At 49.4% G+C, this 27,458-nt stretch overlaps 1 protein-coding gene across 1 annotated transcript in view; it reads left to right on the plus strand.

The window, feature by feature from the left end:
- The window catches only part of LOC139230125 (valine--tRNA ligase-like), a 77,757-nt gene that overhangs the window by 29,955 nt on the left and 20,344 nt on the right, over positions 1 to 27,458 (plus strand). The window contains exons 11-17 of the mRNA XM_070861968.1: positions 2,922 to 3,080; positions 8,003 to 8,093; positions 10,486 to 10,591; positions 14,555 to 14,625; positions 19,252 to 19,377; positions 23,768 to 23,872; positions 26,287 to 26,355. Coding sequence (XP_070718069.1) covers positions 2,922 to 3,080; positions 8,003 to 8,093; positions 10,486 to 10,591; positions 14,555 to 14,625; positions 19,252 to 19,377; positions 23,768 to 23,872; positions 26,287 to 26,355 — 727 coding nt within the window. The remainder of the gene's footprint in view (positions 1 to 2,921; positions 3,081 to 8,002; positions 8,094 to 10,485; positions 10,592 to 14,554; positions 14,626 to 19,251; positions 19,378 to 23,767; positions 23,873 to 26,286; positions 26,356 to 27,458) is intronic.

Genomic DNA, 27,458 nt, shown 5'->3' on the forward strand with positions numbered 1-27,458 from the left:
TGGAGTGGGACTTGAACCTGCAACCTTCTGACTCGGAGGCGAAAGTGTGCTACCCACTGAGCCACGGCTGACGAGCAGGCTGGGCGTCAGCTGAGGGCGGAGAGTTCCCTGACCTCAATCGTACCAATTGCTGGAGACCAACTTTCCCGGCTTGTGGCCAAGCAGTGGCCTGGAACTCCTGCGCAAGCTGCTTGCCGGCTTCTCAATGGAAAAAAACACACGCGGTGAAATCTTGAATGGGCCTCACAGCCCCTTAAAGGCGACACGCGCCCCCCCCCCCCCCACCCCCAAAATAAAAATTGGAGGCAACACTGCCGGAGACCCGCTCGCTTCCTCGTCCCATCAGTCGAAGAACACCCGTTCGCTCAGCTGCACGGGGCTGGGGAACTGACTGCCATGACCAGTGGGGGGGGGGGTGACGGGGGCGAGAAGCAATCTCGTGACCTACACAGGTGGATAAAGCTATTTTTTTTCCACGCCTTTAATACCTCTAAACTTGACAATTCCAACGCACTCCTGGCTGACCTCCCACATTCTACCCTACGTAAACTTAAGGTGATCCAAAACTCGGCTGCTCATGTCCTAACTCGCACCAAGTCCCGTTCACCCATCACCCCCCCCCCCCTGTGCTCACTGACCTACATTGGCTCCCGGTTAAGCAACGCCTCGATTTCAAAATTCTCATCCTTGTTTTCAAATCCCTCCATGGCCTCACCCCTCCCTATCTCTGTAACCTCCTCCAGCCCCACAGCCCCTCCCCCCAGAGATGTCTGCGCTCCTCTAATTCTGTCCTCCTGAGCATCCCTGATTATAATCGTTCAACCATCGGTGGCCGTGCCTTCAGCTGCCTGGGCCCCCAAGCTCTGGAACTCCCTCCCTAAACCTCTCCGCCTCTCTAACTTTCTTTGCTCCTTAAAACCTCCCTCTTCGACCAAGCCTTTGGTCACCTGCACCAATTTCTCCTGATGCGGCTTGGTGTCAAATTTATTTGTTTTGTCTCATAACACTCCTGTGAAGCGCCTTTGGACGTTTTACTATGTTAAAGGCGCTACATAAATACAAGTTGTTGTTGTTGCTGCTCCATGGAGGCAATTCGATTGATTTTAATGGCTGGAACATAAGAAGTAGGAGCAGGCCATTTGGCCCCTCGAGCCTGCTCCGCCATTCAATACGATCATGGCTGATTGGTATGAAGTATCTTTCTTTCTTTCTTAATTGTGGTTGGATGTCCCACTTTGGGCTGCTGTCTCCAAACCCTTCGAATTGCTGGATCTCCTGCTGTGAAAGAAGGTTGTCTCTTTGGGGGATGTGGTTATGCGGCCCAGGTCTCCATTCTGTTTGCTGTGGGTTAGCTGTGCCGTGGTTAGCTGGTAAGCGCAGGGGAGTCGCTGTATACAAGAAAAGCATTACTTCAACCCGGAAAGTATCTGCGGTATTAGAATTACAGACTTCACTTTTTGCTCAAGTTGTTTCCGTAATTTACTCGTTCGAATCTGCTACAATTAACAGTTGTATTCTGTCAAATTTATATCGCATAATACTCCTGAGAAGCACCTTGCGACGTTTCACTACGTTAAAGGCACCATATAATTACAAGTTGTCGGTGTCTTAACATCCTTTGTTGTGAAATATTCCATAGTTTACTTCTTTTTACTTTTCATAATTAACAGTTTTGTTCTACCTTCACACATTTTTTTTATTGTGAAATATTCCTTTAATTTATTCATTTCAATCTTTCAAGTTTTGTTCTAACACATTTTCTTGTGAAATATGGCTCGAGGTAAATTGATGCCCTGTATAGCGATTCGGTGACTAGTATGCTAGCTTGTAGGAGGCGGATAAGAGGTAAAGGTTCCGTCGTATTGCGGTCCTGGGGAAGAATCATGGAACGGTGTAGCACAGAAGGAGGCCGTTCGGCCCATTGTGCCTGTGCTGGCTCTTTGAAAGAGCATTCCAATTAGTCCCACTCCCCCTGCTCTTTCCCCGTAGCCTTGCAATTTTGTTTCTTTTCAAGTGTTTATCCAATTCTCTTTTTGAAAGTTAATATTGAATCTGCTTCCACCGCCCTTTCAGGCGGGGCATTCCAGATCAGAACTAGTATAAAACACCGGTTGGGCCGCAGCTGGGAGTACTGCGTGCAGTTCTGGTCACCACATTACAGGATTGCACTGGAAAGGGTGCAGAGGAGATGTTGCCTGGACTGGAAAATTTTGGCTATGAGGAAAGACTGGAGATGCTGGGTCTGTTTTCTTTGCAACAGAGGAGGCTGAGGGGAGACCTGGTTGAGCTGTATAAAATTATGAGGGGCCGGGACAGAGTGGATAGGAAGGACCTGTTTCCCTTAGCAGAGGGATTAACAACCGGCGGGGAGAGGATAGATTTAAAGTAATTCGGGGGAGGTTTATGAGGGGACATTTTTTTACCCAGAGGGTGGTGGGGGTCTGGAACTCACTGCCTGAAAGGGCGGTAGAGGCAGAAACCCTCACCACATTTAAAAAAAATACTTGGGTGTGCTCTTAAAGTGCCCTAACCTACAGGGTTATGGACCAAGAGCTGGAAGGCAGGCTCGAGGGGCCTTATGGCCTACTCCTGCTCTTATTTCTTATGTTTAAGCTGGATAACTCTTGGTTGGCCGTCGCGGACACGATGGGCCGAAATGCCCTCCTCCCGTGCTGTAAGTGTCTATGATTCTATGAGTTGGAGGGTGAGGGGGTGTCGTGTAGTTGGAGTTTAGGAATGAGGGCTGAAAACTTGAAACTGGGGCCAGGGCAGTCGCGATAAACGAGATGGTGAGTGAATTGGAAGGAAAGGGTCCGAAGTGAGTTACGCTGCTTCTTGCAAACTGCCCGGGATGTGCTGTATCATGCTGTTTACGCACGGCAAGCGAGCAAATGGAAAAACTGCGTCCCTCCCTTTTTCAGCCGGTCCAAGGACATCGTGGAACCCCTGTTGAAGCCGCAGTGGTACGTGCACTGCGCCGAAATGGCGAAAATGGCGGCTGACGTGGTGCGGAATGGAGAGCTGAAGATCATCCCCGAGACTCACCTCAAGACCTGGTTCAGTTGGATGGACAACATCAGGTACGCACCGAGTAGGTTCATCCAAATTAGATAGGTTCGGTCGCCGGGGAGATGCCAACCTGTCGGTTTTATCAATGCCAGCGGAAAGCACATGCGAGTTATACGTCCATATACCTACCAGTGGGATATCCCTCGGGTCGGCCTTTAGCTCTCATTCCAGTCCAGATGGATTCTCGGCACGGAATTGCTGAAAGCGAGACCGATTCTACACTTAGGTGGCCAGTGTCGGGTGACGTTCTCTTAAACCTTTCAATTCTCAGATGATTCTGATCTTGGAATGCACTACTATAACCAATAGATGGCAATGTCACAGCACATACACTCCATTCTCACTGGGATGTGTGCTTTACGCAGATATGGACATTTTATATGGTTATAAGTATCACACCTTGACACAAATGATGACTTGCTGCAATATAGACATATTGGGGGGGAAAATTGCGGTCGGAGGCTTCCTTCGGATGAACACCTCCGACCCGAAAAAAATCTACAAAAATACCTGCTGGTCCCGGAGGAACATAGGATTCTGGTCGGAGGCCATCACTCACTGTTCAGCGTACGGGGACCTGTCCTCAGGATAAGTTAAACGTATCCTGGGATCACGTGGGCCTGGACAACCAATCTGGTATTCTCATTGATGATAATGGGAGCTCTGAATTTCCGAGCTCCCATTACTATCAATGAGAAACCCCACTAAAACAAGAAGCACAACACAATAACTAAAAAGAACACCTCGCATATTTAAAATTCATTAAAATTGAATGTAATTAAATGTTTTAGGGAAAAAACTATTTGGGGGATTTTTTTTTAAAATGTGTTAAAAATAAACTTACCTTTTAAATGGACAGGGTTTTTAATGAATGATTAAATTTAATTTTTCTACGTTTTGAAACTCTTACGCTGGTAAAAGTAAGTTATGCGCCTGCTTCTACCAGGTGCAAGGGTTTGAAGGACATTCACTGGGCAAGAGTGGGGCAAATAGCGTAATCTCTGCCGCGCGGATATCCTTCTCCCGGGGATGCGTAGGATCTGTCAATTTGACAGATCGGAAAAGCCGTTTGTCGGCGCATCGCGCCCCGAGATCAGGCTTTTACGAGGCCTCGCCAGGCCGGTGCGCACTTGGTACGCACCCGGCAAGGCTGGAATTTTTGGCCTGACACATAGAATATGCAGCACAGAAACAGGCCGTTCGGCCCAACCAGTCTGTGCCGCTGCTTGTATCCCACACGACTCTCCTCCCAACCCCGTTGATGCTAAACTACCTCTAATTCTTACACACACCCTTTCATTCTTCATGGGACAAGAGGACTGTCCTTTGTGGCGGGATTGAGCAGAATGGGCCTATATTTTCTGGAGTTTAGAAGAATGAGAGGTGATGATATTGAAATTCATATGGGAGATTGTCAGGGTAGATGCGGAGAGCTTGTTTTCCCCCCTGGCTGGAGAGTCTAGAACCAGGGCTCACAGTCTCAGGATAAGGGGCCGGCCATTTAGAACTGAGATGAAGAGAAATTTCTTCACTCTTGAGGGTGGTGAATCTTTGGAATTCTCTACGCCGTGAGGGCTGTGGATGTTGAGTCATTGAGCACATTCAGGACTGTGATCGATAGATTTCTGGACTCTTAGGGGAGTCAAGGGAATGGTGAGTGGGGGAGAAAGTGGAGTTGAGGTCAAAGATCAGCCATGATCTCATTGAATGGCGGAGCAGGCTCGAGGGGCCGCATGGCCGACTCCTGCTTCTAATTCTTATACATTGGTAATACATTGCACGAACCCGACACCTCCTGCTTGGTTAGCATTCATTCCCCTAACGATCTGATCTAAACCACGTGTTAGCCTCTGCCGCACATGATACATTCTCATCATACAAAGGAATAGAAACATAAAAACATAGAACATAGGTGCAGGAGTAGGCCATTTGGCCCTTCGAGCCTGCACCACCATTCAATGAGTTCTTGGCTGAACATGCAACTTCAGTACCCCATTCCTGCTTTCTCGCCATACCCCTTGATCCCCCTAGTAGTAAGGACTACATCTAACTCCTTTTTGAATATATTTAGTGAATTGGCCTCAACAACTTTCTGTGGTAGAGAATTCCACAGGTTCACCACTCTCTGGGCGAAGAAATTTCTCCTCATCTCGGTCCTAAATGGCTTACCTCTTATCCTTAGACTGTGACCCCTGGTTCTGGACTTCCCCAACATTGGGAACATTCTTCCTGCATCTTACCTGTCTAAACCCGTCAGAATTTTAAACGTTTCTATGAGATCCCCTCTCATTCTTCTGAACTCCAGTGAATACAAGCCCAGTTGATCCAGTCTTTCTTGATATGTCAGTCCCGCCATCCCGGGAATCAGTCTGGTGAACCTTCGCTGCACTCCCTCAATAGCAAGAATGTCCTTCCTCAAGTTAGGAGACCAAAACTGCACACAATACTCCAGGTGTGGCCTCACCAAGGCCCTGTACAACTGTAGCAACACCTCCCTGCCCCTGTACTCAAATCCCCTCGCTATGAAGGCCAACATACCATTTGCTTTCTTAACCGCCTGCTGTACCTGCATGCCAACCTTCAATGACTGATGTACCATGACACCCAGGTCTCGTTGCACCTCCCCTTTTCCTAATCTGTCACCAATGTGGATTTTTGTCCTGTGCTATTTTTCTTACCACATTCTACAATATCCGGCACACGGTGTGCTCGGTGAGTGCCGGTCGGGGCTGAGCCAACCCTGCAGATGCGAATTGACGGGAGGAACCATTTGTTTGGTTGGCGCGCCGGTCACATTGAATTCTCGGGTTTCCCCCGATGGCTGCAGTTAAGCGTGCCGTTTAACGGTAGTCCGAAGCCGGTCGGACCCGGGCTCTCTATCTGTAATGTCTGCACCGGTGAGGATGCTCACAGGTTTGGAGAGCTGTTGATGAGCCGGCGCCTCACAACTTGAGCCTCCTCCGGGAAATCCCCTCCGTGCCTTTCAGTTCTGCTCGGAAGGGGATTCCTGTACGGGCTGTTCTCGCACACTCTCCACGTTGACATCCCCGTCTGCCGTCCGGACACGCCATGGCGCACCATCTTGCCATCCGGAGGAGGCGGGGGTCCCCGACGGAGTGCACTCTACGTGGGGGGGGGGGCTCCCACTATTTATTGGGGACTTGGCCTGGAGGGTGGTGCACGGAGCAGTCCCGTGCAATCAGTTTTTAAGTCGGTTCACGGGCTCCCAGGCCGCCTGTCATTTCCGCGGTCTGGAGGAGTCCGTGTTCCAAATTTATGTTGCATGTGCGAGGTTGCAGCCTCTCTTCCAATGCTTGAAGGGGCTGCTCCTCAAATTCTGGTGCTGATCTTTGGGCACCCTGTGCGGAGGGGAGCGGGCAGGTCGGAGGGCCTCTGCGTAGGACTGCTCCTGGGCATGGCCAAGGTGGCCATCAATCGGTCCAAGCAGGAGGGGGTCGTTCAGCCCGACTGCCTGCCTCTCTTCCGCGGTTACATCCGAGCCAGGGTGTCCCTGGAGATGGAGCACGCGCTGTCCACCGGTACGCTCGCGGCCTTCTGCGAGAGGTGGGCGCCGGAGGGACTGGAATGCATAATTTCAACCAGGAAAATAATTTTAATTTGATTTGATTTGACAAATGTTCCCTTTATGTTGAATTGTTAATTTGTGTTTTTGGTGCCCTCAAAAAAAAAACAAGGGGGGCACTTGATTGACAGTTTCTGGAGTGTGACTCCACTTTAATCAGGGGGCACTTATATTAATGTTCCTACACAAAATAGTTGTAGAGCTGTTGAGTTGGGTGTGGCTTAGCCAGTCACGTGATGTGCACGAGACTCAATAAAACCCCAGCCAGTTTGGTTCAGGGGATCCACCATGAGGCAGGTGGTTGTGAGCCTGGTGGATATGAACTGGTAATGTGTAGTGTGATTGTTAAACCTTTGCTAATAAACCAACTGGTTCTTGATAGCAGTGAGTTGCTTTGAATTCTTAAGCAATGAACCCATAAAGCAAATACATTACACCGTCCCTCATCTACGTCGGGCTTGCTTTTAAAGAAAGGGTACTTAGAATGATACAGCACAGAAGGAGGCCATTCCGCCAATTGTGCCTGTGCTGGCTCTTTGAAAGAGCTGTCCAATTAATCCCATCCCCTGCTCTTTTCCCATAACCCTGTAAATGTTTTTCACCCCGCACCCCGCTCCCCGCCCTCCCAAGTATTTATCCAATTCCCTTTTGAAAGTTATTATTGAATCTGGTCCCACCAGCCTTTCAGGCACTGTATTCCCGATCACAATAACTCATTGCATAAAACAATTTCTCCTTATCTCCCCCTTTGGTTCTTTGGTCATTGACCTTAAATCTGTGTCCTCTGGTTACCAATCCTCCTGCCAGTGGAAACAATTTCTCCTCATCTATTCTGTCCAAACCCTTCATGATTTCGAACGCCTCTATTAAATCTCCTCTCAACCTTCTTATTCTAAGGAGAACAACCCCAGCTTTTCCACATAACTGAGAGCCCTCATCCCTGCGGCCATTCGAGTAAATCTCCTCGGCACCTTCTCCAAGGCTTTGACGTCCTGTGTAAAGTGTGGAGCCCAGAATAGGCCACAATACTCCCAACTGAGGCCTATCCAAGGTTTGCCATAATTTCCTTGCTTTAGTACTCTGTGGCTCTATTAGTAAAGCCAAGGATCCCGTATGCTTTTTTTAACAGCCTTCTCAACTTGTTCTGCCACCTTCAAAGATTTGTGGACAAACACCCAGGTCTCACTATTCCCGCATCCCCTTTAAGATGTTATCATTTCGTTTATATTGCTTCCCTTCAGTCCTCCTACCAAAATGTATCACTTTGCACTTCTCTTGTGTTGAACTTCGCCTTGTGGCGTGTCCGCCCATTTCACCAGTGTTGACGTCTGCTATCTGCCTTCTCTGCAGGGACTGGTGCATTTCCCGGCAGCTGTGGTGGGGCCATCGTACGCCAGCGTACTTCGTAACAGTCAACGATCCCGCCGTCCCCGCCGGAGTGGTAAGGCCCCTTGGAATCAACGGTCAGCGACCTTGTTCGATTCTCCAAACACCTTGGCACTTGACTCACCCTGACTTGCGCATTCTGGGTTGAATAGTGCCTTCGAGCACTGAACGAGGGCAGAGCAGGAGACTGCAAAGATTCAGGAAGGGGAAAACTTCCACGCGCTGTTGAGACACGTGTCCAAGGGCCTTTTCAAAGGGACCAGCGAAGCTGTGACGTGGACCGAGAAAGAAAGATTTGCAATTATGTAGCGTCTCTCACGACCTCGGGACATCCCAAAGCGCTTTACAGCCAATGAAGCACTATTGGCGTGCAGTCACTGTTGTAATGTAGGCAGCCAATTTACGTACAGCAAGCTCCCACAAACAGCAATGTGATAATGACCAGATAATCTGTTTTTGTTATGTTGATTGAGGGATAAATATTGGCCCCAGGACACTGGGGATAACTCCCCCGCTCTTCTTCAAAATAGTGTCCTGGGATCTTTTACGTCCACCTGAGAGCAGATGGGGCCTCAGTTTAGCGTCTTATCTGAAAAACGGCATCTCTGACAGTGCAGCACTCCCTCAGCACTGCACTGGGAGTGTCAGCCTAGATTTTGTGCTCAAGTCTCTGGAGTGGGATTTGATCCCACAACCTTCTGACTCAGAGGCGGGAGTGCTATCCACTGAGCCATGGCTCACACAACCTGAATAGGGAGAGAACTCCAACCAGCAGGGTCCAAGTGTTTGTAAAGGTAGTGTAGTGGTTACGTTACTGGACGAGTAATACAGAGGCTGGACTGATGATGCGGAGATGCGAGTTCAAATTCCACCGCGGCAGCTGTGGGATTTAAATTCAATTAAATAAATCTGGCACGAAAAAGCTAGTATCAGTAATGGTGACCATAAAACTACCGGATTGTCGTTAAAACCCCATATGGTGCGCTAATGTCCTTTCGGGAAGGAAATCTGCCATCCTTACCCGGTCTGGCCTATATGTGTCTCCAGACTCACAGCAATGTGGTTGACTCTTAACTGCCCTCTGAAATGGCCCAGCGAGTAACTCAGTTGTTCAAGGGTAATGAATGCTGGCCTTGCCAGCGATGTCCACATCCCAGGAACGGATATTAACAATAAAACCTCTGGTAGCGAAGTGGGATGGGGGAGAAACACAAGGCTGGAGACGTTTGCTTTCATAGATTGCAGTTTCATTGCTTTGGAAGACCTTAACGACAATTGCTGGTGAGGTGGGTGGGGAGGGAGGAACTTGCAGAAACAACTGAGGTGAGCATGATGATTTCAGTGGGATAGGGGAGGTACGCTCACAGTGGCTGTAGGGGTCTCCGTGATACCTCTCTCTCGGCTCTGACTCAAGAGGTCCCATTCCAGGATTTAACCAGGATGGAAGAAGGAAGCGCAGAAAGGGGACGGAATTGCAAAAGGGGCCGTGGTGTCCCCTGGGACCCTGCCTTCCTGCTCTGGGTGATGGCCATGTGTGGAGCGGCTTCTGCCCTTTGAGGTAACACACCCTATTGTGGGAGAGTCCCTCCGTTCTCTGTTAGTATTTTCTTTCTATTATTCTGACGTTTCCAAGCTGGTATATTTTGATGGTATATCCTCAGTTCCTCTTTTTCATTCATTGTTGTTGAGTGAGAAGTCAAGATGAAGAGCCATAGTCCAGGGCACCAAACAAACCCCACCTGGAGTAACTGTGTTCAGTCCCAGCCACTGTACCACAGGAAGGATATACTGGTCTTGGAGGGAGTGCAGTGCAGAAAACCAGAATGATACCTGGGCTAAAGTGGTTAAATTAAGAGGAACGGTTGCATAGACTAGGCTTGTATTCCCACGAGTATAGACGATTAAGGGATAATCTAATTGAGGTGTTTAAGATGATTAAAGGAATTGATGGGGTAGATCGAGAGAAACGATTTCCTCTGGTGGGGGCAGCCCAGAATAAAGGGGGCATCACCTTAACCTTAGAGCCAGGCTGTTCAAGGGTGATGTCAGGAAGCACCTCTTCACACAAAGGGTTAGTGTAAATCTGGAAATCTCTCTCGCAAAAAGCTGTTGAGGTCAATTGAAAATGTCAGAACTAGATTGATATAGTTTGGATATGAAGGGAATCAAGGGATATGGGGACAGTGCTGGAAAGTGGAGTTGAGGTAGAAGATCAGCCATGATCACATTGAATGGTGGAGCAGGCTCGAGGGGCCCAATGGCCTACTCCTGCTCCTAATTCTTGTGCTCCTAAGGGTTATGGAACCAAGGCGGGTAAATAGAGTTAAGATCAGCCAGGCTCTAATTGTATGACGCAACAAGCTCGAGGGGCTGAGTGGGCTCCTCCTGTTCCTGTGATGGTGGATAGTTGCAGGTTGCTTTAAACCACACCGTCTTTATTTGCCTAGGATGCAGACGGGAAGTACTGGGTGAGTGGCCGTACGGAGGAGATCGCCAGGCAGAAAGCGGCCAAGATTTTCAATGTCTCTCCGGATCAGATCTCGCTCCGACAAGGTACGGGGGTGAACTGCGCGCCTGGAGTCTCCTGCCCCCACCCTTCCCAGCTTCCCTATGGTTAGGGTTAGGTCCAGGTTAAGGGTCACGGACCTCCACCCTGTTACTTGTTTACTTGCTGAATATCCGCTCCAAAGCGACCTGTTTATTAAAGAACATGCGGAGACACAAAAGTAACGTTCTCCTCGGACTGAGCGAATATGGTAACACCGCAGTATTAACAGGCTCGGAGTGAAAATGCTACACATTTTGTTTAGACGAAAAGAACGGAAATGTTCAGCAGGTCCATAAACCTGTGAAATAAGAATGAAAGACTTGCATTTGTAAAGCGCCTTTTATGACCTCAGGATGTCCCAAAGTATTTTATAGCCAATTAAGTATTTCTTTTCTCTGTGCTCCTCCAATTCTGGCCTCTTGAGCATCCCTGATTATAATCGTTCCACCATCAGTGGCCGTGCCTTCAGCTGCCTGGGCCCTAAGCTCTGGAACTCCCTCCCTTAAACCCCTCCGCCTCGCTACCTCTCTCTTCTCCTTTAAGACGCTCCTGAAAACCTACCTCTATGACCAAGCTTTTGGTTACCTGCCCTAATTTCTCCTTATGTGGCTCGGCGTGAAATTTTGTTGATAACGCTCCTGTGAAGCATCTTGGGACAATTTACTATGTTTAAGGTGCTATAGAAATGCAAGTTATTATTGAATTGTAGTCACTGTAATATAGGAAATAAGGTTTTATTTTGGGTGCAACCTTCCAGCATTTAATGCCAAGTTGAGTAAATTTCAATATTTATAAAATAGATATCTGAATGACTGAGGTAAGGGAGGAGGAGGTGGCTTTGTTTTTGAGGTGTAGCCTCTTGAGTTCAGAGAATTGACATCTGAACATAAGAAATAGGAACAGGAGTCGGCCATTTATTCCCGCGAGCCTGCTCCGCCATTTAATAAGATCATGGCTGATCTGATCATGGACTCAGCTCCACCTCCTTGCCCGCTCCCCATAACTCTCGACTCTCCTGTAGTTCAAAAATCTCTCTCTCTCCACCTTAAATATATTCAATGACCCAGCCTCCACAGCTCTCTGGGGCAGAGAATTCCAAAGAGTCACGAGCCTGAGGTAAGAAATTCCTCCTCGTCTCCATTTTAACTGGGTGACCTCTTTTATTCTGAAATATGCCCCCCTAGTTGTAAATTCCCCCACGAGGGGATACATCCTCTCTGCATTTACCCTGCCAAGCCACCTCAGAATCTTAAATGTTTCAGTAGGATCACCCCTCAGTCTTCTAAACTCCAATGAGTAGAGGCCCAACCTGCTCAACCTTTCTTCCTATCACAACCCCTTTATCTCAGGAATCAACCTGGTCAACCTTCTCTGAACTGCCTCCAATGCAAGTGTATCCTTCCTTAAATAAGGAGACCAAAACTGTACGCAGTACTCCAGGTGTGGTCTCACCAACGCCCTGTACAGTTGTAGCAACCCTAACCAGCAGGTGCCAGGATGATATATTGACATTTTGACCTTAATCTATTATCTATTTACATTCTTGGCCTCTCAATCCCCTTCGGTGGGTCTCCCGCACGTCTATTGCTAACACTGCACCCAAGAAGGACAAAATGAAAGAAAGACTTGCATTTATATAGCTCCCTTAATGACCTCAGGACATCCCAAAGCACTTTACAGCCAATGAAGTACTTTTTGGAGTGCAGTCACTGTTGTAATATCGGAAATGCGGCAGCCAGTTTGCGCACGGCAAGCTCCCACAAACAGCGATCTGAAGAGAAAAAGATTAGTGAAAACAAACGTAGGTCCCTTGCAGTCAGATTCAGGTGAATTTATAATGGGGAACAAAGAAATGGCGGACCAGTTAAACAAATACATTGGTTCTGTCTTCACGAAGGAAGACACAAATAACCCTCCGGAAATACTAGAGGACCAAGGGTCTAGTGAGAAGGAGGAACTGAAGGAAATCTTTATTAGGCGGGAAATTGTGTTCAGGAAATTGATGGGATTGAAGGCCAATGACAGATTAGATGCAGGAAGAATGTTCCCGATGTTGGGGAAGTCCAGAACCAGAGGATACAGTCTAAGGATAAGGAGTAAGCCATTTAGGACTGAGATGAGGAGAAACTTCTTCACTCAGAGAGCTGTTAACCTGTGGAATTCTCTACCCCAGAGAGTTGTTGATGCCAGTTCATTGGATATATTCAAGAGGGAGTTAGATGTGGCCCTTACGGCTAAAGGGATCGAGGGGTATGGAGAAAAATCAGGAAAAAGGTACTAAGTGAATGATCAGCCATGATCTTATTGAATGGTGGTGCAGGCTCGAATGGCCTACTCCTGCACCTATTTTCTATGTTTCTATGTTTTGTAATGACCAGACAATCTCTTTTTGTTATGTTGATTGAGGGATAAATATTGGCCCCAGGACACCGGGAATAACTCCCCTGCTCTTCGTCGAAATAGTGCCTTGCAATATTTTACATCCACCTGAGAGAGCAGGCGGGGACTCGGGTTTACCCTCTCATCTGAAAGACGGCACCTCCGACAGTGCAGCACTCCCTCAGCGCTGCGCTGGGAGTGTCAGTCTCTGGAGTGAGACGATGAACCCACATCCTTCTGACTCTGGCGCGAGTGCTACCCATGAGCCACAGCTGACTTCCTCGTCCTGCCGAACCCATCAGCAGCTCTTTATGAAACCCAAGACTTGGACCGCTGCCTCTGTATCAGACGAGGCTCTTCCAGCCCCTCTCGCACATTCCTGGACAGGATGCTGGTGGGCAACTCCTCACTTCTAGCCTCCAGCCTGCCCCTATCCATCTGGAATGTAGAGGTTGAGGGCCGATGTGATTGCGGTTTACAGTATTTTGAAAGAAATTGATAGAGTAGATAGAATCGTTTTTTCTGCTGGTGTGGGAGCTGAGGACAAGGGGACGTAACCTAATCGACTGAATCGGCTCGAAAAGAGAAGGCCGACAGGTAACCTAAGAGGTCTTTTACATTATGAAGAGGTTTGATAGGGTAGATGAGGAGAAGATGTTTTCACTTGTAGGGTGAGACCAAAATGGGGATCGTAAATATACTAATAAATCATCACTAATAAATCCAATAAGGAATTCAGGAAAAGCCTCTTTAAGAACATAAGAAATAGGAAGAAGAGTAGGCCATTTGGCCCCTCGAGCCTACTCTGCCATTCAATAAGATCATGGCTGATCTGATCATGGTCTCAGTTCCCTGCCCGCTCCCCATAACCCTTAACTCCCTTATCGTTCAAAAATCTGTCTATCTCCGCCTTAAATAGTCAGTGGCCCAGCCTCCACAGCTCTCTGGGGCAGAGAATTCCAAAGATTCACAACCCTTTGAGAGAAAAAAATCCTCCTCATTTCCTTCTCTCAAGAGGGTTGTTAATCTGTGGAATTCGCTGCCTCAGAGAGCTGTGGAAGCTGGGTCATTGAATAAATTTAAGACGGAAATCGACAGTTTCTTAAACGATAAAGGGATATGGGGGCTGGGCGTGGGGGAAGTGGAGTTGAGTCCATGATCGGATCAGCCATGATCTTATTGAATGATGGAGCAGGCTCGGGGGGCTGTATGGCCTACTCCTGCTCCTATTTCTTATGTTCTTAAATGGGCGACCCCTTATTCTGAAACTATGCCCTCTAGTTCTAGATTCTCCCACAAGGGGAAACATCCTCTCAGCATCTACCCTGTCAAGCCAGAGCATGTTTAGAATGTGGAACTCACTGCCACAGGGAGTGGTTGAGGTGAATAGTATAGATACATTTAAGGGGAAGCTGGATAAGTACATGAGGGAGAAAGGAATAGCAAGATATGTTGATAGGGTGAGATGAAGTAGGGTGGGAGGAGGCTTGTATGAAGCATAAAGGTCAACCACCGGGAAGATATGGGGGTGTGTGTTACCTCAAATGGATATTGTATGTCTTTTAGTTATTGGCCTCTTTGTCTTCCAGATGAGGATGTTTTGGATACTTGGTTCTCTTCTGGTTTGTTCCCGTTCTCTATCTTTGGGTGGCCGAATGAGGTGAGTGAGTTCATATGCACAAAGGTTCATGTTGAAAAAAAATTTTTAAAACGAAGATGCGTTTTCTTAACGGCAAGAGACCAGGAACAATGACGGAACAGAGAGATTTGGGTGTCCCTGTACGGAAATCACTCAAAACCCGAGTGCACAGTTGCAAGGAGCAATGGAATGTTGGCCTTTAATGTAAGATTGTTGGAATGCAAACAGTAATAAAGTTATGCTTCAGTTGTATGGAGCCTTGGTCAGACCCCATCTGGAGCAACTGCGTCAAATTCTGGGAGCCGCACTTCAGGAAGGGTATATCGGCTTTTGGAGGGGGTGCGGCGCAGACTCACCAGAACGATACCGGGGCAAAGAGGGTTAAATTATGAGGACAGGTTGCATAAAACCTGGCTTGTATTCCCTTGACTTGAGAAGGTTGAGGGGTGATCTGATGGAGGTGTTTAAAAGGATGCAGGCAACTCTCGATTATCCGGGTCAGAAGAACATAAGGATTAGGAACAGGAGTAGGCCATCTAGCCCCTCGAGCCTGCTCCGCCATTCAAAAAGATCATGGCTGATCTGGCCGTGGACTCAGCTCCACTTACCCGCCCGCTCCCCATAACCCTTAATTCCCTTTTTGGTTAAAAATCTATCTATCTGTGATTCGAATACATTCAATGAGCTAGCCTCAACTGCTTCCTTGGGCAGAGAATTCCACAGATTCACAACCCTCTGGGAGAAGAAATTCCTTCTCAACTCGGTTTTAAATTGGCTCCCACGTATTTTGAGGCTGTGCCCCCTAGTTCTAGTCTCCCCTACCAGTGGAAACAACCTCTCTGCCTCTATCTTGTCTATCCCTTTCATTATTTTAAATGTTTCTATAAGATCACCCCTCATCCTTCTGAACTCCAACGAGTAAAGACCCAGTCTACTCAATCTATCATCATAAGGTAACCCCCTCATCTCCGGAATCAACCGAGTGAATCGTCTCTTGGGGATTGGGCTATTCCGGGCAAACGATTTTTCCGTTAGGGGGAGTCTACATTTTAAAGTTAAAACTTTAATGAATAAATACAATCGTAAGGGCGAGTTTACTTTTATAAGTGGAAACTTTAATGAATCAATACAATCAGCTACAAGCAGTAACAAAAGATGGACATTCCCAGCATGCATGTACAGGTTCTGTGCCTGGAACCTGGTGCCAGCACTGCCCCCGTTTCCAACGTCAGCGGCGGCCGCGAGAGACAGCGGCTGCAGGAGCGCGCGCACACACACACACACACACACATACACACACACACACACACACACACACACACACACACACACACACCAGCAAAGCAAGGGCAGAGGAGAGAGATTTTTACGGTGTGAGAGAGAGAGAGAATGAGCAAATACAAATGAGCACAGTGTTTAGAAGGCGATTTTTCCAAATTATTTGGAGCTGTCTTTTCACTTGTTAGCAACAGAATTGAAAATCCCGTTACAACGGTTTCCCGTTGGATCCGTGTACGGATAATCGAGAGTTGCTTGTACAAGGATTCGATAGGGGTAGTTACAGAGCAGCTATTTCCTCGGGTAGGGGGAATCCAGAACAAAGGGGGCATAATCTTCAAACTGTAGCCAGGCCACTTGGGGGTGAAATCAGGAAGCACTTTTTCCACACAAAGGGTCGTGGGAATCTGTAACTCTTTCCCCCCAAAAAGCCGATGGCTGCTGGGAGTCAATTGGAGCTTTCAAGATGGAGATCGATAGATTTTTGTTGGGTTTGGGTATCGAGGGATATGGAGCAAGTGGAGTTGAGGTACACATTTAGCAGATTGCTGTAAAAACCCATCTGGTTCACTAATGTCCTTTTAGGGAAGGAAATCTGCCGCCCTTGCCTGGTCTGGCCTACGTGTGACTCCAGACCCATAGCAATGTGATTGACACTTTAACCGCCTGCTGAAATGGGAAGCCACTCAGTTAAGGGCAATTGGGGATGGGCAATAAATGCTGGCCTTGCCAGCGACGCCCTCATCCCGGGAATCAATTTGTTTTTTAAAAAGATCGGCCATGATCCAATCGAATGGCGGAACAGGCCTGAGGGGGCTGAACGGCCTCCTGCTCGAGGTTGCGGTCCCTGGTCCAAGCCCCCTGTGCAAGGGCAGATGAGGCGCTGAAGTTGGGTTTGGAGAGCCTGTAGGTTGCAGGAGAAGCGGGGTGGGGCGTGGTGCAATGTTTGTGGTCCTGAGGCAGAATGAGTTGGAGCAGGACTCGCGGATTGTACAGGATCAGAAAGACCCTTTTGGTTCACCTGGTTCAGCCCAGGGTTCAGAAACAGAATATACAATGTGCTGCCTGGTGTGTGACTGCTGGGGGGCCAGACCTGTCTTTATTCATCGGTGTAGCTGTTTACCCCCGCCCCGCCCAGAACTAGTGAGCTGTGGCCAATTAAACAGCAGATTGGCCGAAAGTAATACAGGGGCTGCTGGGCTAAGGGAGAACTTGCATATTTATATATAACGTCTTTCACAACCTCAGGACATCCCAAAGTGCTTGAAAGCCAATTGAGCATGTTTCTAATGTGTCCTCGCTGTTGTAAAGTAGGAAACATGACAGCTAATTTGCGCACAGCAAGCTCCCACCAACAGCAATGAGATAAATGATGCTCTTTTTTTTATTAAGTGATGTTTGTTAAGGGAAAAATATTGGCCCCAGGACACTGGGGATAACTCCTCTGTTCTTCGAAATTGTGGCCATGGGATCTTTTACGAACACCTGAGAGGTTTAATAAGAACATAAGAATTAGGAACAGGAGTAGGCCATCTAGCCCCTCGAGCCTGCTCTGCCATTCAACAAGATCATGGCTGATCTGGCCGTGGACTCAGCTCCACTTACCCGCCCGCTCCCCGTAACCCTTAATTCCCTTAAAACCTCTCGTCCAGAAGACGGCACCTCCCAACAATGCAGCACTCCCTCAGCAGTGCACTGGGGAGTGTTAACCTACATTTTGTGCTCGCGTCGCCGGGCTGGGGTATTGGGAGAACCAGTGATCGAGGTGGTCTCCAGACATCACAACAATCTGAAAGAAAAACGCAGAAGGGCGAGAAAAGGCAGGCCAACATCTCGGGTGCCCGTCTAAACCTCGCCTTCGAAACATAGCAATTTACAGCGCAGAAGGGAGGCCATTTCGGCCCATCGTGTCCGCGCCGGCCGACATAGAGCCGCAGGGCCCTCGGTCAGCAGCCTAAAGGTTATATATGAACCTATGAACAATGACGGAAAGACAAAGAACACCCAGCCCAACCAATCCACCCCACATAACTACAACACCCTTTATACTAAAACATCTACACTCACCCCATGTGATCTCCTGGGAGAGGTAAAAACCAAATTTTTAAAAAACCCAGGCTAATTTAGGGAGAGAAAAAAAATCTGGGAAAATTCCTCTCCGACCCATCCAGGCGATCGACACTAGTCCAGGAGATCACCCTGGCCGTATTCTATTCCCTGCAGTACTTACCATCATATCTGCGCCGTCCAACAAAAGGTCATCCAGTCTAATCCCAATTACCAGCTCTGGGTCCGTAACCCTGCAGGTTGCTGCACTTCAAGTGCCCATCCAACCATCTCTTAAAAGTGGTGAGGGTTTCTGCATCCATCACTCTTCCAGGCAGCGAGTTCCAGATCCCCACAACCCTCTGCGTAAAGAAGCCCCCCCCCACCTCAAATCCTCTCGAAACCTTCCACCAACCACCTTAAAACTATGCCTCCTCGTAATAGCCCCCTCCACCAATGGAAATAGACCCTTACTATCCACTATGTCCAGGCCCCTCAATATTTTGTACACCTCGATGAGGTCTCCTCTCAACCCCCTCAGTTCCAAGGAGAACAAACCCAGCCTATCCAATCTGTCCTCATAACTAAGGTTCTCTATTCCAGGCAGCATCCTAGTAAATCTCCTCTGCACCCTCTCGAGTGCAATCGCGTCCTTCCGATAATATGCCGACCAGAACTGCACGCCTTAACCTGCCTTTTCTTCAGCAGGAAAGATTGAACAGGCTGGGTCTCTTTTTTTTTTTCTCTTGAAAAGAGAAGGCTGAGAGGTGACCTGATAGAGGCCTTTAAGATTATGAAAGTTTTGATAGAGATAATGTAGAGAAAAAGTATCCATTTGTGGGATAGTCCATAACTCGGGGCCATCAATATAAGATAGCCACCAATAAATCCAATAAGGAATTCAGGAGAAACTTCTTTACCAAAAGGGTGGTGAGAACATGAAACTCGCTACAACAGGGAGTGGTTGAGGCGAATAGTATAGATGCATTTAAGGGGAAGCTGGATAAACACGAGGGAGAGACAATGTTCCCTATAAGCTGCAGGCCACGCAGCTCTCTGTGCGCGGGACTGGCTGGTTAAATGTTAAACTTTGGACATTGTGAATGGACCGTGCAGATCCTTAAAGGGGTCGCTCACTTCCCCCCAAAAAACTAGATGGAAGATTGTGAAGAAAGGAATAGAGGGATATGCCGACAGGATGAGATGATGTTGGGCTGGTGCGGAGCATATAGGGCTGTTGGGCCGAATGGCCTGTTTCTGTACTGTAAATTGTATGGGTCGTGGTGCGTTGTTGAAATAATCTGACTGATTTCCTTGCTGCAGACGGAGGATTTGAAAGCCTTCTACCCGGGCACGCTACTCGAGACTGGCCACGACATCCTGTTCTTTTGGGTGGCCAGGATGGTGATGCTGGGATTGAAGCTGACCGGAAAACTGCCTTTCAAAGAGGTAAAATTAGGCTTAACTGACCAGGTCAAGTTGCACAGACTAGGCTTGTATTCCCTCAAGTACAGGAGATTAAGGAGTGATATAATTGAGGTGTGTAAATGGATTTAATAGGGTGGATAGAGTGGTGGGGGAGAGGAGAACAAATTTGAGCTCTGCCGTGTCAGGAAACACTTTTTCACACAAAGGGTAGAGGAAATGTAGAAATCTCTTTCCCCCCGCCCCCCCGCCCCCCCAAAACGCTGTTGAAGCTGGGGGAGTCAATCAAACATTTCAAAACTCAGATTGGTAGATTTTTGTTCGGCGAGGGTATTGAGTGTTACGGAACCAAGGCGGGCGGATGGAGTTAGGATACAGATCGGTTGCGATCTAATTGAATAGTGGAACAGGCTCGAGGGGCTGAATGGCCTCCTCCTGGCCCTATCTTCCATTGTCTCAATGTGGTGGCTGTATTGTATTTACTTCATGGGTTCTTTGCTAAGAATACATAGCAACACATTGCTATTCAGAACTGGTTGGTTTATTAACAAAGGTTTAACAATCACACGGCACATTACCAGTTCACCCACTAGGCTCACAGCTGCATGCCTCATTGTCGATCCCCTAAACCCAGCTGCTCGGGGATCCCCTAATTCCAACTGGCTGGGGTTTTATTGAGCCTTGTGAACATCACATGACTGGCTAAGCCACTCACAATTCAACAGCTCTACAACTATTTTGTTGTGAACAATTAGATCAAGTACCCCCTGATTAAAGGGAGGGGGCACTCCAAAATCTTTTCAGGTGCCCCCTTGTTTATTTTGTTTGTTTGTGTTTTTTTTTAGCGTACCAACACACAAAATATACAAGTGCCCCCTGGCAAGGTGGGGGGTGGGGGGGGCAGCACTAAAACCGGCACAATAAACAAATGAAACTTTAGACAAAAGATATCAAATTAAAATTTGGTTGCCGGGGGTGATGATGTACTCTAGTCCCTCGGGCGCCCACCTCTCGTGGAAGGCCGCGAGCGTACCGGTGGATACAGCATGCTCCATCTCCAGGGACACCCTGGCCCGGATGTAAGCGCGGAAGAGAGGCAGGCAGTCAGGCTGAACGACCCCCTCGACCGCCCACTACCTGGACCGGCTGATGGCACCCTTGACCGTGCCCAGGAGCAGTCCTACGAGGAGGCCCTCGGACCCGCTCCCCTCCGCACAGGGTGCCCAAAGATCAGGAGTGTGAGACTGAAGTGCAACCAGAATTTGAGGAGCAGCCCCTTCAAATAATGGAACAGGGGCTGCAACCTCGCACACTCCATAAAAACATGGAACACGGACTCTTCCCGACCGCAGAAATTGCAGGCGGCCTGGGAGCCCGTGAACCGACTTAAAAACTTATTGCACGGGACTGCTCCGTGCACCACCCTCCAGGCCAAGTCCCCGATAAATAGTGGGAGGACTCCCGCGTAGAGTGCACTCCATCGGGAACCCCCGCCTCCTCCGGACGGCAAGATGGTACGCCATGGCGCGTCCGGACGGCAGACAAGGATGGCAAGGTGGATAGTGTGCAGGAGCAGCCCATACAGGAAACCCCTCCGCGCAGAACTGAAAGGCACGGAGGGGATTTCCCCGAGGAGGCTCAAGTTGTGAGGCGCCGGCTCCCGAGGGAGGTTTCAGGGATTGGCGCCGATGAGGAATTCCGTCCGGAACGGGGTCAGTTCGGACGGGATCGCCCCATGTGCTTGAGCCTCCTCGACACACCTAACGGAGTCAGGCCCAGTACTGTTTTTAGCGACTCGATGGCATTGGCCGCGCGGTGGACGTCGGCCCAGTTTAGGCGCCGTGCCAGCACGTCTGGGCTGGCGCCATCCAGCCCGCTCCTCCGCCATCGAGCAGATCCCTGACTCTGGTCACCTTGCCAAACACAGCCCTCTCATCCACCTGCCCCCTAAAACCGCGGTCGTGGAGGTACGGGATTCCTGAGCAGTGGCTCCTGCAGGACAGTCGCCACTCCAGACGGGGGAGAGCTGCTCTTGGTGGCGACTCTGTTCCAGACCCTGATGAGTTCCTGGTAAAAGACAGGCAGCCCCTGGACGGTGGTCCTGACGCCCCCCGCCGACAAACGCAGGGGGAGGGGTCAAAATGACCAGCCGGTACCACAGCATAGCGGCCACCAGCTGGTTTAGGACAGCACTCGGAGCAGTCCTGTCCAGCACCCTAGGCGAGCGGCGACCTTGGCCTCCAGCTCCTGCCAGTTCGCCGGCCAGGCTTCCTCGTCGGGGCTAAGGGTCGACTCCCAGATAGAGGAGATGGGTCGTGCTCCAGGCAAAAGGCCTGAGCTCCTCCGGCAGGGAATCCACTGACCCACCAGGAGTCCGGAACATTTCTCCCAGTTGATCCTGGCGGAGGATGTGGCCGAGTAAATCTCCTGGCACTCACGCATCCTCCGCAGGTCAACAGGATCCTCGACCATGAGGAGCATGTCATCGGCGTAAGCCGAGAGGACGACCTCCACGCCCGGCCCTTGCAGAGCCAGTCCCATCAACCTCGTCCGCAGGAGGCGCAGGAAAGGCTCCACGCAGACGGCATATAACTGGCCGGACATGGGGCATCCCTGGCGCACCCCTCTCCTAAAGCGAAGGGGCGCCGTCAAGGACCCGTTAACCTTTATCAGACACTCCGCGGCGGCGTACAAAATCGGATCCGAACCCGAAAGCGCGCAGAGTTCCGAACAGATACTCGTCCACCCTGTCGAACGCCTTCTCTTGGTCTAGGGATAGGAAGGCGACCGACAGACCAGCCTCCTGGGAATGATGGATCAGGTCCAGGATCAGATGGATGTTATCGTGGATTGTCCGGCCCAGGACCGTGTAGGACTGGTCGGGGTGGATCATGTGATCAAGCACGGCGCCAAGGCGAGCAGACATCGCCCTGGCGAAAATGTTGTAATCCGTGCTGAGGAGGGAGACCGGGCGCCAGTTCTTAAGGAGGCGGCGATCACCCTTCTTAGGCAGCAGGACGATGACTGCCCTGCGCCAAGAGAGGGGCATCTCCCCGGTCGGCAGACTTTCCCCCAGGACCCGCGCGTAGTCGCCCCCCAGGACGTCCCAGAATGCCCTGTGGAACTCCACGGTCAGCCCGTCCAGCCCCCGGGACTCCACAGTTATACAAACGTGTGAGCATTCTCACAGGTGCATACATTACATTGGGCAAATCATAAACATTCCCAGCACCAACACTGGAACTGAGTGGAAGCCAATGAGGAATCAAAAAAGCACGAGAACGTTCAGAAGTAGCCTCAAAATGCTGCTCCAAATCTAACGCAGGGCTCCTTACTGCTGCTTCCTTAAAGTGCACCGTTCACGGTGGTCCAGGCACCTGCTTCAAATGGAAGGGTAGATGACATAAGAACATAAGAAATAGGAGCAGGAGTCGGCCATTTGGCCCCTCGAGCCTACTCCGCCATTCAGTAAGATCATGGCTGATCTGATCATGGACTCAGCTCCACTTCTCTGCCCACTCCCCATAACCCTTTATTCCCTTATCGCTCAAAAATCTGTCTATCTCCGCCTTAAATATATTCAATGACCCAGCCTCCACAGCTCTCTGGGGCAGAGAATTCCACAGATTTGCAACCCTCTGAGAGAAGAAATTCCTCCTCAGCTCAGTTTTAAATGGGCGGCCCCTTATTCGGAGACTATGTCCCCAAGTTTGACGGAACAGTATAGATTTACAGGAGCCTCTAAATATTGTGATTGGAGCTAATTTTATTATCGTTAACTGCAAAGTGATGGGGCCTTCTGTCTATCAGTACAGTGTGGCTAACCCCATCCCCTTGTAGCCCAGTGCTCCTGACCCTCGGTACAGTGAAAAACAAAGAAAGAAGTGCATTTATATAGCGTCTGTCACATCCACTGGACATCTCAAAGTGCTTTACAGCCAATGAAGTACTTTTGAAGTGTAGTCACTGTTGTAATGTAGGAAATACAGCAAGCTCCCACAAACAGCAATGTGATAATGACCAGATAATCTGTTTTTTTTTTTGTTATGTTGATTGAGGGACAAATATTGTCCAGGACACCGGGGATAACGCCCCTGCTCTTTTTCGAAATAGTGCCCGTGGGATCTTTTATGTCCACCTGAGAGTGCAGACAGGGCCTCGGTTTAACTTCTCATCCGAAAGACGGCACCTCCGACAGTGCAGCACTCCCTCAGTAGTGCACTGGAGTGTTAGCCTCGATTTTTGTGCTCAAGTCCCTGGAGTGGGACTTGACCCCATAACCTTCTGACTCCAAAGTGAGGGTGCTACCCACTGAGCCACAGCTGACAGAGTGCAGGTAACTCTTCCGATCATAACCCAGTGAGATTGCTTCTTTTGTTTATGCTGTTGTTTTTTTTTTCTTTCAATAACTCAGGTGTACCTTCACGCCATCGTTCGTGATGCTCATGGCCGGAAAATGAGCAAATCTCTGGGCAACGTCATCGATCCCCTTGATGTGATCTCCGGGATCACACTTGAGGTACGATCCCGCAAGGGTTTGGGGAAGCGGCTGTTCTCAGCAGTGCCGGGGTTTCGAGTTCATAATTGCGGGTTTAAAAAAATCGTGTTGATTTATTACCGCGAGTTGTAGTTTGGATTTAGAAGTTTATCCTCATTGAACTGTATGACGGGGAAATCAGTCTTGGCCGGCACACAAAACAAGTGATAATGAAACGTCCGCCAGTTTTTCAACTTGTCCGATTGTCTTCTCTCTTGAAGCCAGAGAACATCGGCCAGGGTGTATGCACATCTCAAATTCGTTGCAGTCCAATTCCTGGCCGTCTGAGTTAGTTAGTTGATCTCAGTAGGCAGGATGGTAGAGCTCATGCACATGTATGTGTCTATCTGTGCGGGTGTGTGCATACGTAAGTACATAAGAAATAGGAGCAGGAGTCGGCCATTCGCTCCTCGAGCCTCGAGCCTGTTCCACCATTTAATAAGATCACGGCTGATTTTTGACCTCAACCGCACTATCCCCATATCCCTTGATTTCCCCTCGAGTCTAAAAATCTATCGATCTCTGTCTTGAATACACTCAATGACTTGAGCATCCACAGCCCTCTGGGGTAGAGAATTCCAAAGATTCATAACCCACGAAAGAAGAAATTTGTTCTCCTCTCGGCCCTAAATGGCTGACCCTTTATCCTGAGACTGTGACCCCTGGTTTTAGACTCCCCAGCCATGGTAAACACCCGATTGGCATCTACCCTCACGTAGAATCATAAAATGGTTACAGCACAGAAGGAGGCCATTCGGCCCGTTGAGCCTGTACTGGCTCTCTGCAAGAGCATTTCAGCTGGTAACCCCCCCCCCCCCCCTCAAGTATTTATCCAATTACCTTTTGAAAGTTATTGAATCTGTCCCCACCGCCCTTTCAGGCAGTGCATTCCAGATCACAACAACTCGTTGCATAAAACAATGTCTCCTTATCTCCCCCTCTGGCTCTTTGGCCATTGAACTTAAATCGATGTCCTCTGGTTACCGATGCCCCCCAACCCCAAACGCTGCCCAGTCCTTTTCCCGAGGCCTTGCAATTTTTTTTTCCTTCAGGTACTTATCCAATTCCCTTTTGAAAGCCACAGTTGAGTCTGTCTCCACCACCCTTTCAGGCCGTGCATTCCAGATCCTAACCACTCGCTGCGTAAAAAGGTTTTTGCTTACCTCGTCACCTTCTTCCAATCACCTTAAATCTGTGTCCTCTGGTTCTCGACCCTTCTGCCAATGGGAACAGTTTCTCGCTATCTACCCTCTCGGGACTCCTCATCATGCCCGCTTAGAATTTTATACGTTTCAATGAGATCGCCTGTCATCCTTCTAAGCTCCAGAGAATATCGGCCCGGTTGGTACGTGGTGTGTGTGTGCGCGCGCGCATGTAGGCATGCCTTTACGTGCATGTGTGTGTTTGTGCTTGCCTGTGTGAATGAAGTTCACTTGACGACGGGATCGGGCTTTGCGTTGTTGCTTCCCCACAGAGGAAGTATCTGCCGCAGCTCTCGGCCTGAGCTTGCCCACAGAAACCGGGCACTGGGTGAGATAGCGGAGGGTTGGCCGACACCTGTGGAACCATTCCCAGGAAAGGAGAGGAGGAAAGTGACATTTCTTTTCAACACACGGGTGGAAATTCGCACGCGGCTCTGTTGTGGCGTTAATCCAGGCGGAGCGGTAAATTTTGCGCTGGCAAATGGATCGCGTCTGCCGCCGCACATGGGCCTGGAGTTTGGAGCAGGGCGCTAAGGGACACCTCGTTTAGAGCGCTAGACCGACTGAGCAAGCGCAAATCCCGAGCTAAACAGCCGTCCTCGGTTCGCCCTGAGAGAAGCCTGAGAAAAAAATCTGCAAAAAAACACCAAAAACATTCCCAATGAATAACTCCCACCACCACAACATAAATCATTAAAAAACAAAAAACCCAATCTCACTTACCTGACGGCAGTATCACTTACCTCACTGCGGCAGCACAGCTCGGACCGCCAGCTTCCACAGGCATTCCCACCAGGGGTCACTACGGAGCGCTACAGGTCGGGCACGAAGCAAATATCAAGCCGGTGTCACAGTCAGGGGTGTTGCACACCGGCTCGCCATTTCCGAGCGGTACTGCCTCCACGCCCCCTCGAAACTGGCACCGAAAGTCCCGGCGGAGCACTAGAAGCTGGCCGCCCGCCCAGAAGTGCTTACCGCCGCCATTGTGGCTAACCGGGGCGGCAGAGGACCGAAAATCCAGCCCAGAGTTTTGATGACACATTTATAAAGAACATTGGCTTTTGCTCCTGGTTTCCGTGCAGGCGACTTTGCAGCCTGATTCCGAGAACCCGTTGCCATGACGGTGTTTACCCTAAGTGGTCGCGCGTGGTTACGAAGCTCACAGTCGGCCATTGCCTTTTACTGTTCCCACAGGGTCTGCACGCACAACTCCTGGAGAGTAACCTGGACCCACGCGAGATTGAGCGAGCGAAGGAGGCTCAGGTAAGCACAGTGCAGCTTTAAGGACATAAGAAATTGGAGTAGGCCCTACGGCCCCTCGAGCCTGCTCCGCCATTCAATAAGATCGTGGCTGATCATCGACCTCGGCCCCACTTTCCCGCCTGATCTCCATGTCCCTTGATTCCCCTCGACTCCAAAACTCTATCTATCCCAGCATATATTCAGGATGTGTGTCCCCCTCTCCCCTTCTTCACCCAGAGAGTGCTGAGAATGTGGAACTCGTTCCCACAAAGAGTATTTGAGGCAAATAACATAAATGCATTTAAGGGGGAAGTTGGATAAACACATGAGGGAGAAAGAATCAGAAGGTTATTCTGATAGGCTGAGATGAAGTAGGGAAGGAGGAGGCTCGTGTGGAGCATCTATCTTTCCAAATCTTTATTTTACTTTCTGTATATAATTTAAATCTAATTTATACTTCCTGGTTTAGACTGCATGTCTCTGAGGATTCTTCAATCTGATTGGTTGAAGAGCCTCACTGTTTCTTTCCCTGCTCACAGTTATGCTGTAGGGGGCGCCACACTTGATCAGACGTCGGATTTGAGCACGTCTCCGCTCAAAAAGTCCACAAAGGCTTTGTTTTGGGCTGCTGATTGGATATCACCTATCTCACACTATCGCCCCGTCTGTTAGAGATCCTTTCACTTCGATCATTAAACTTCACTAATCCCCCCCGCTGCCTAAAACACCATAACTGCATGGTTTTCTGCCGTGGCTGAGTGGGCAGCACTCTCACCACTGAGTCAGAAAAACATGGGTTCGAGCCAGAAGGTCGTGGGTTCAAGTCCCACACGTACAGCAGCGGTTCAAGAAGGTGGCTCACCACCCCCATCTCGAGGGCAATTAGGAGTGAGCAATAAACGCTGGCCTTGCTAGCAATGCCCACAAACCCGTGAATGAATTTTTTTTTAAACTCCAGGGACTTGACCACAAAATCTGGGCTGACACTCCAGTGCAGTGCTGAGGGAGTGCTACACTCCAGTGCAGTGCTGAGGGAGTGCTGCACTGTCGGAGATGCCGTCTTTCAGATGAGACGTTAAACCGAGGCCCCGTCTGCGCTCTCGGGTGGATGGAAAAGATCCTGC

Source organism: Pristiophorus japonicus, chromosome 19 (genome assembly GCF_044704955.1).
Source record: "Pristiophorus japonicus isolate sPriJap1 chromosome 19, sPriJap1.hap1, whole genome shotgun sequence".
Classification (NCBI taxonomy): Eukaryota; Metazoa; Chordata; class Chondrichthyes; family Pristiophoridae; genus Pristiophorus; species Pristiophorus japonicus.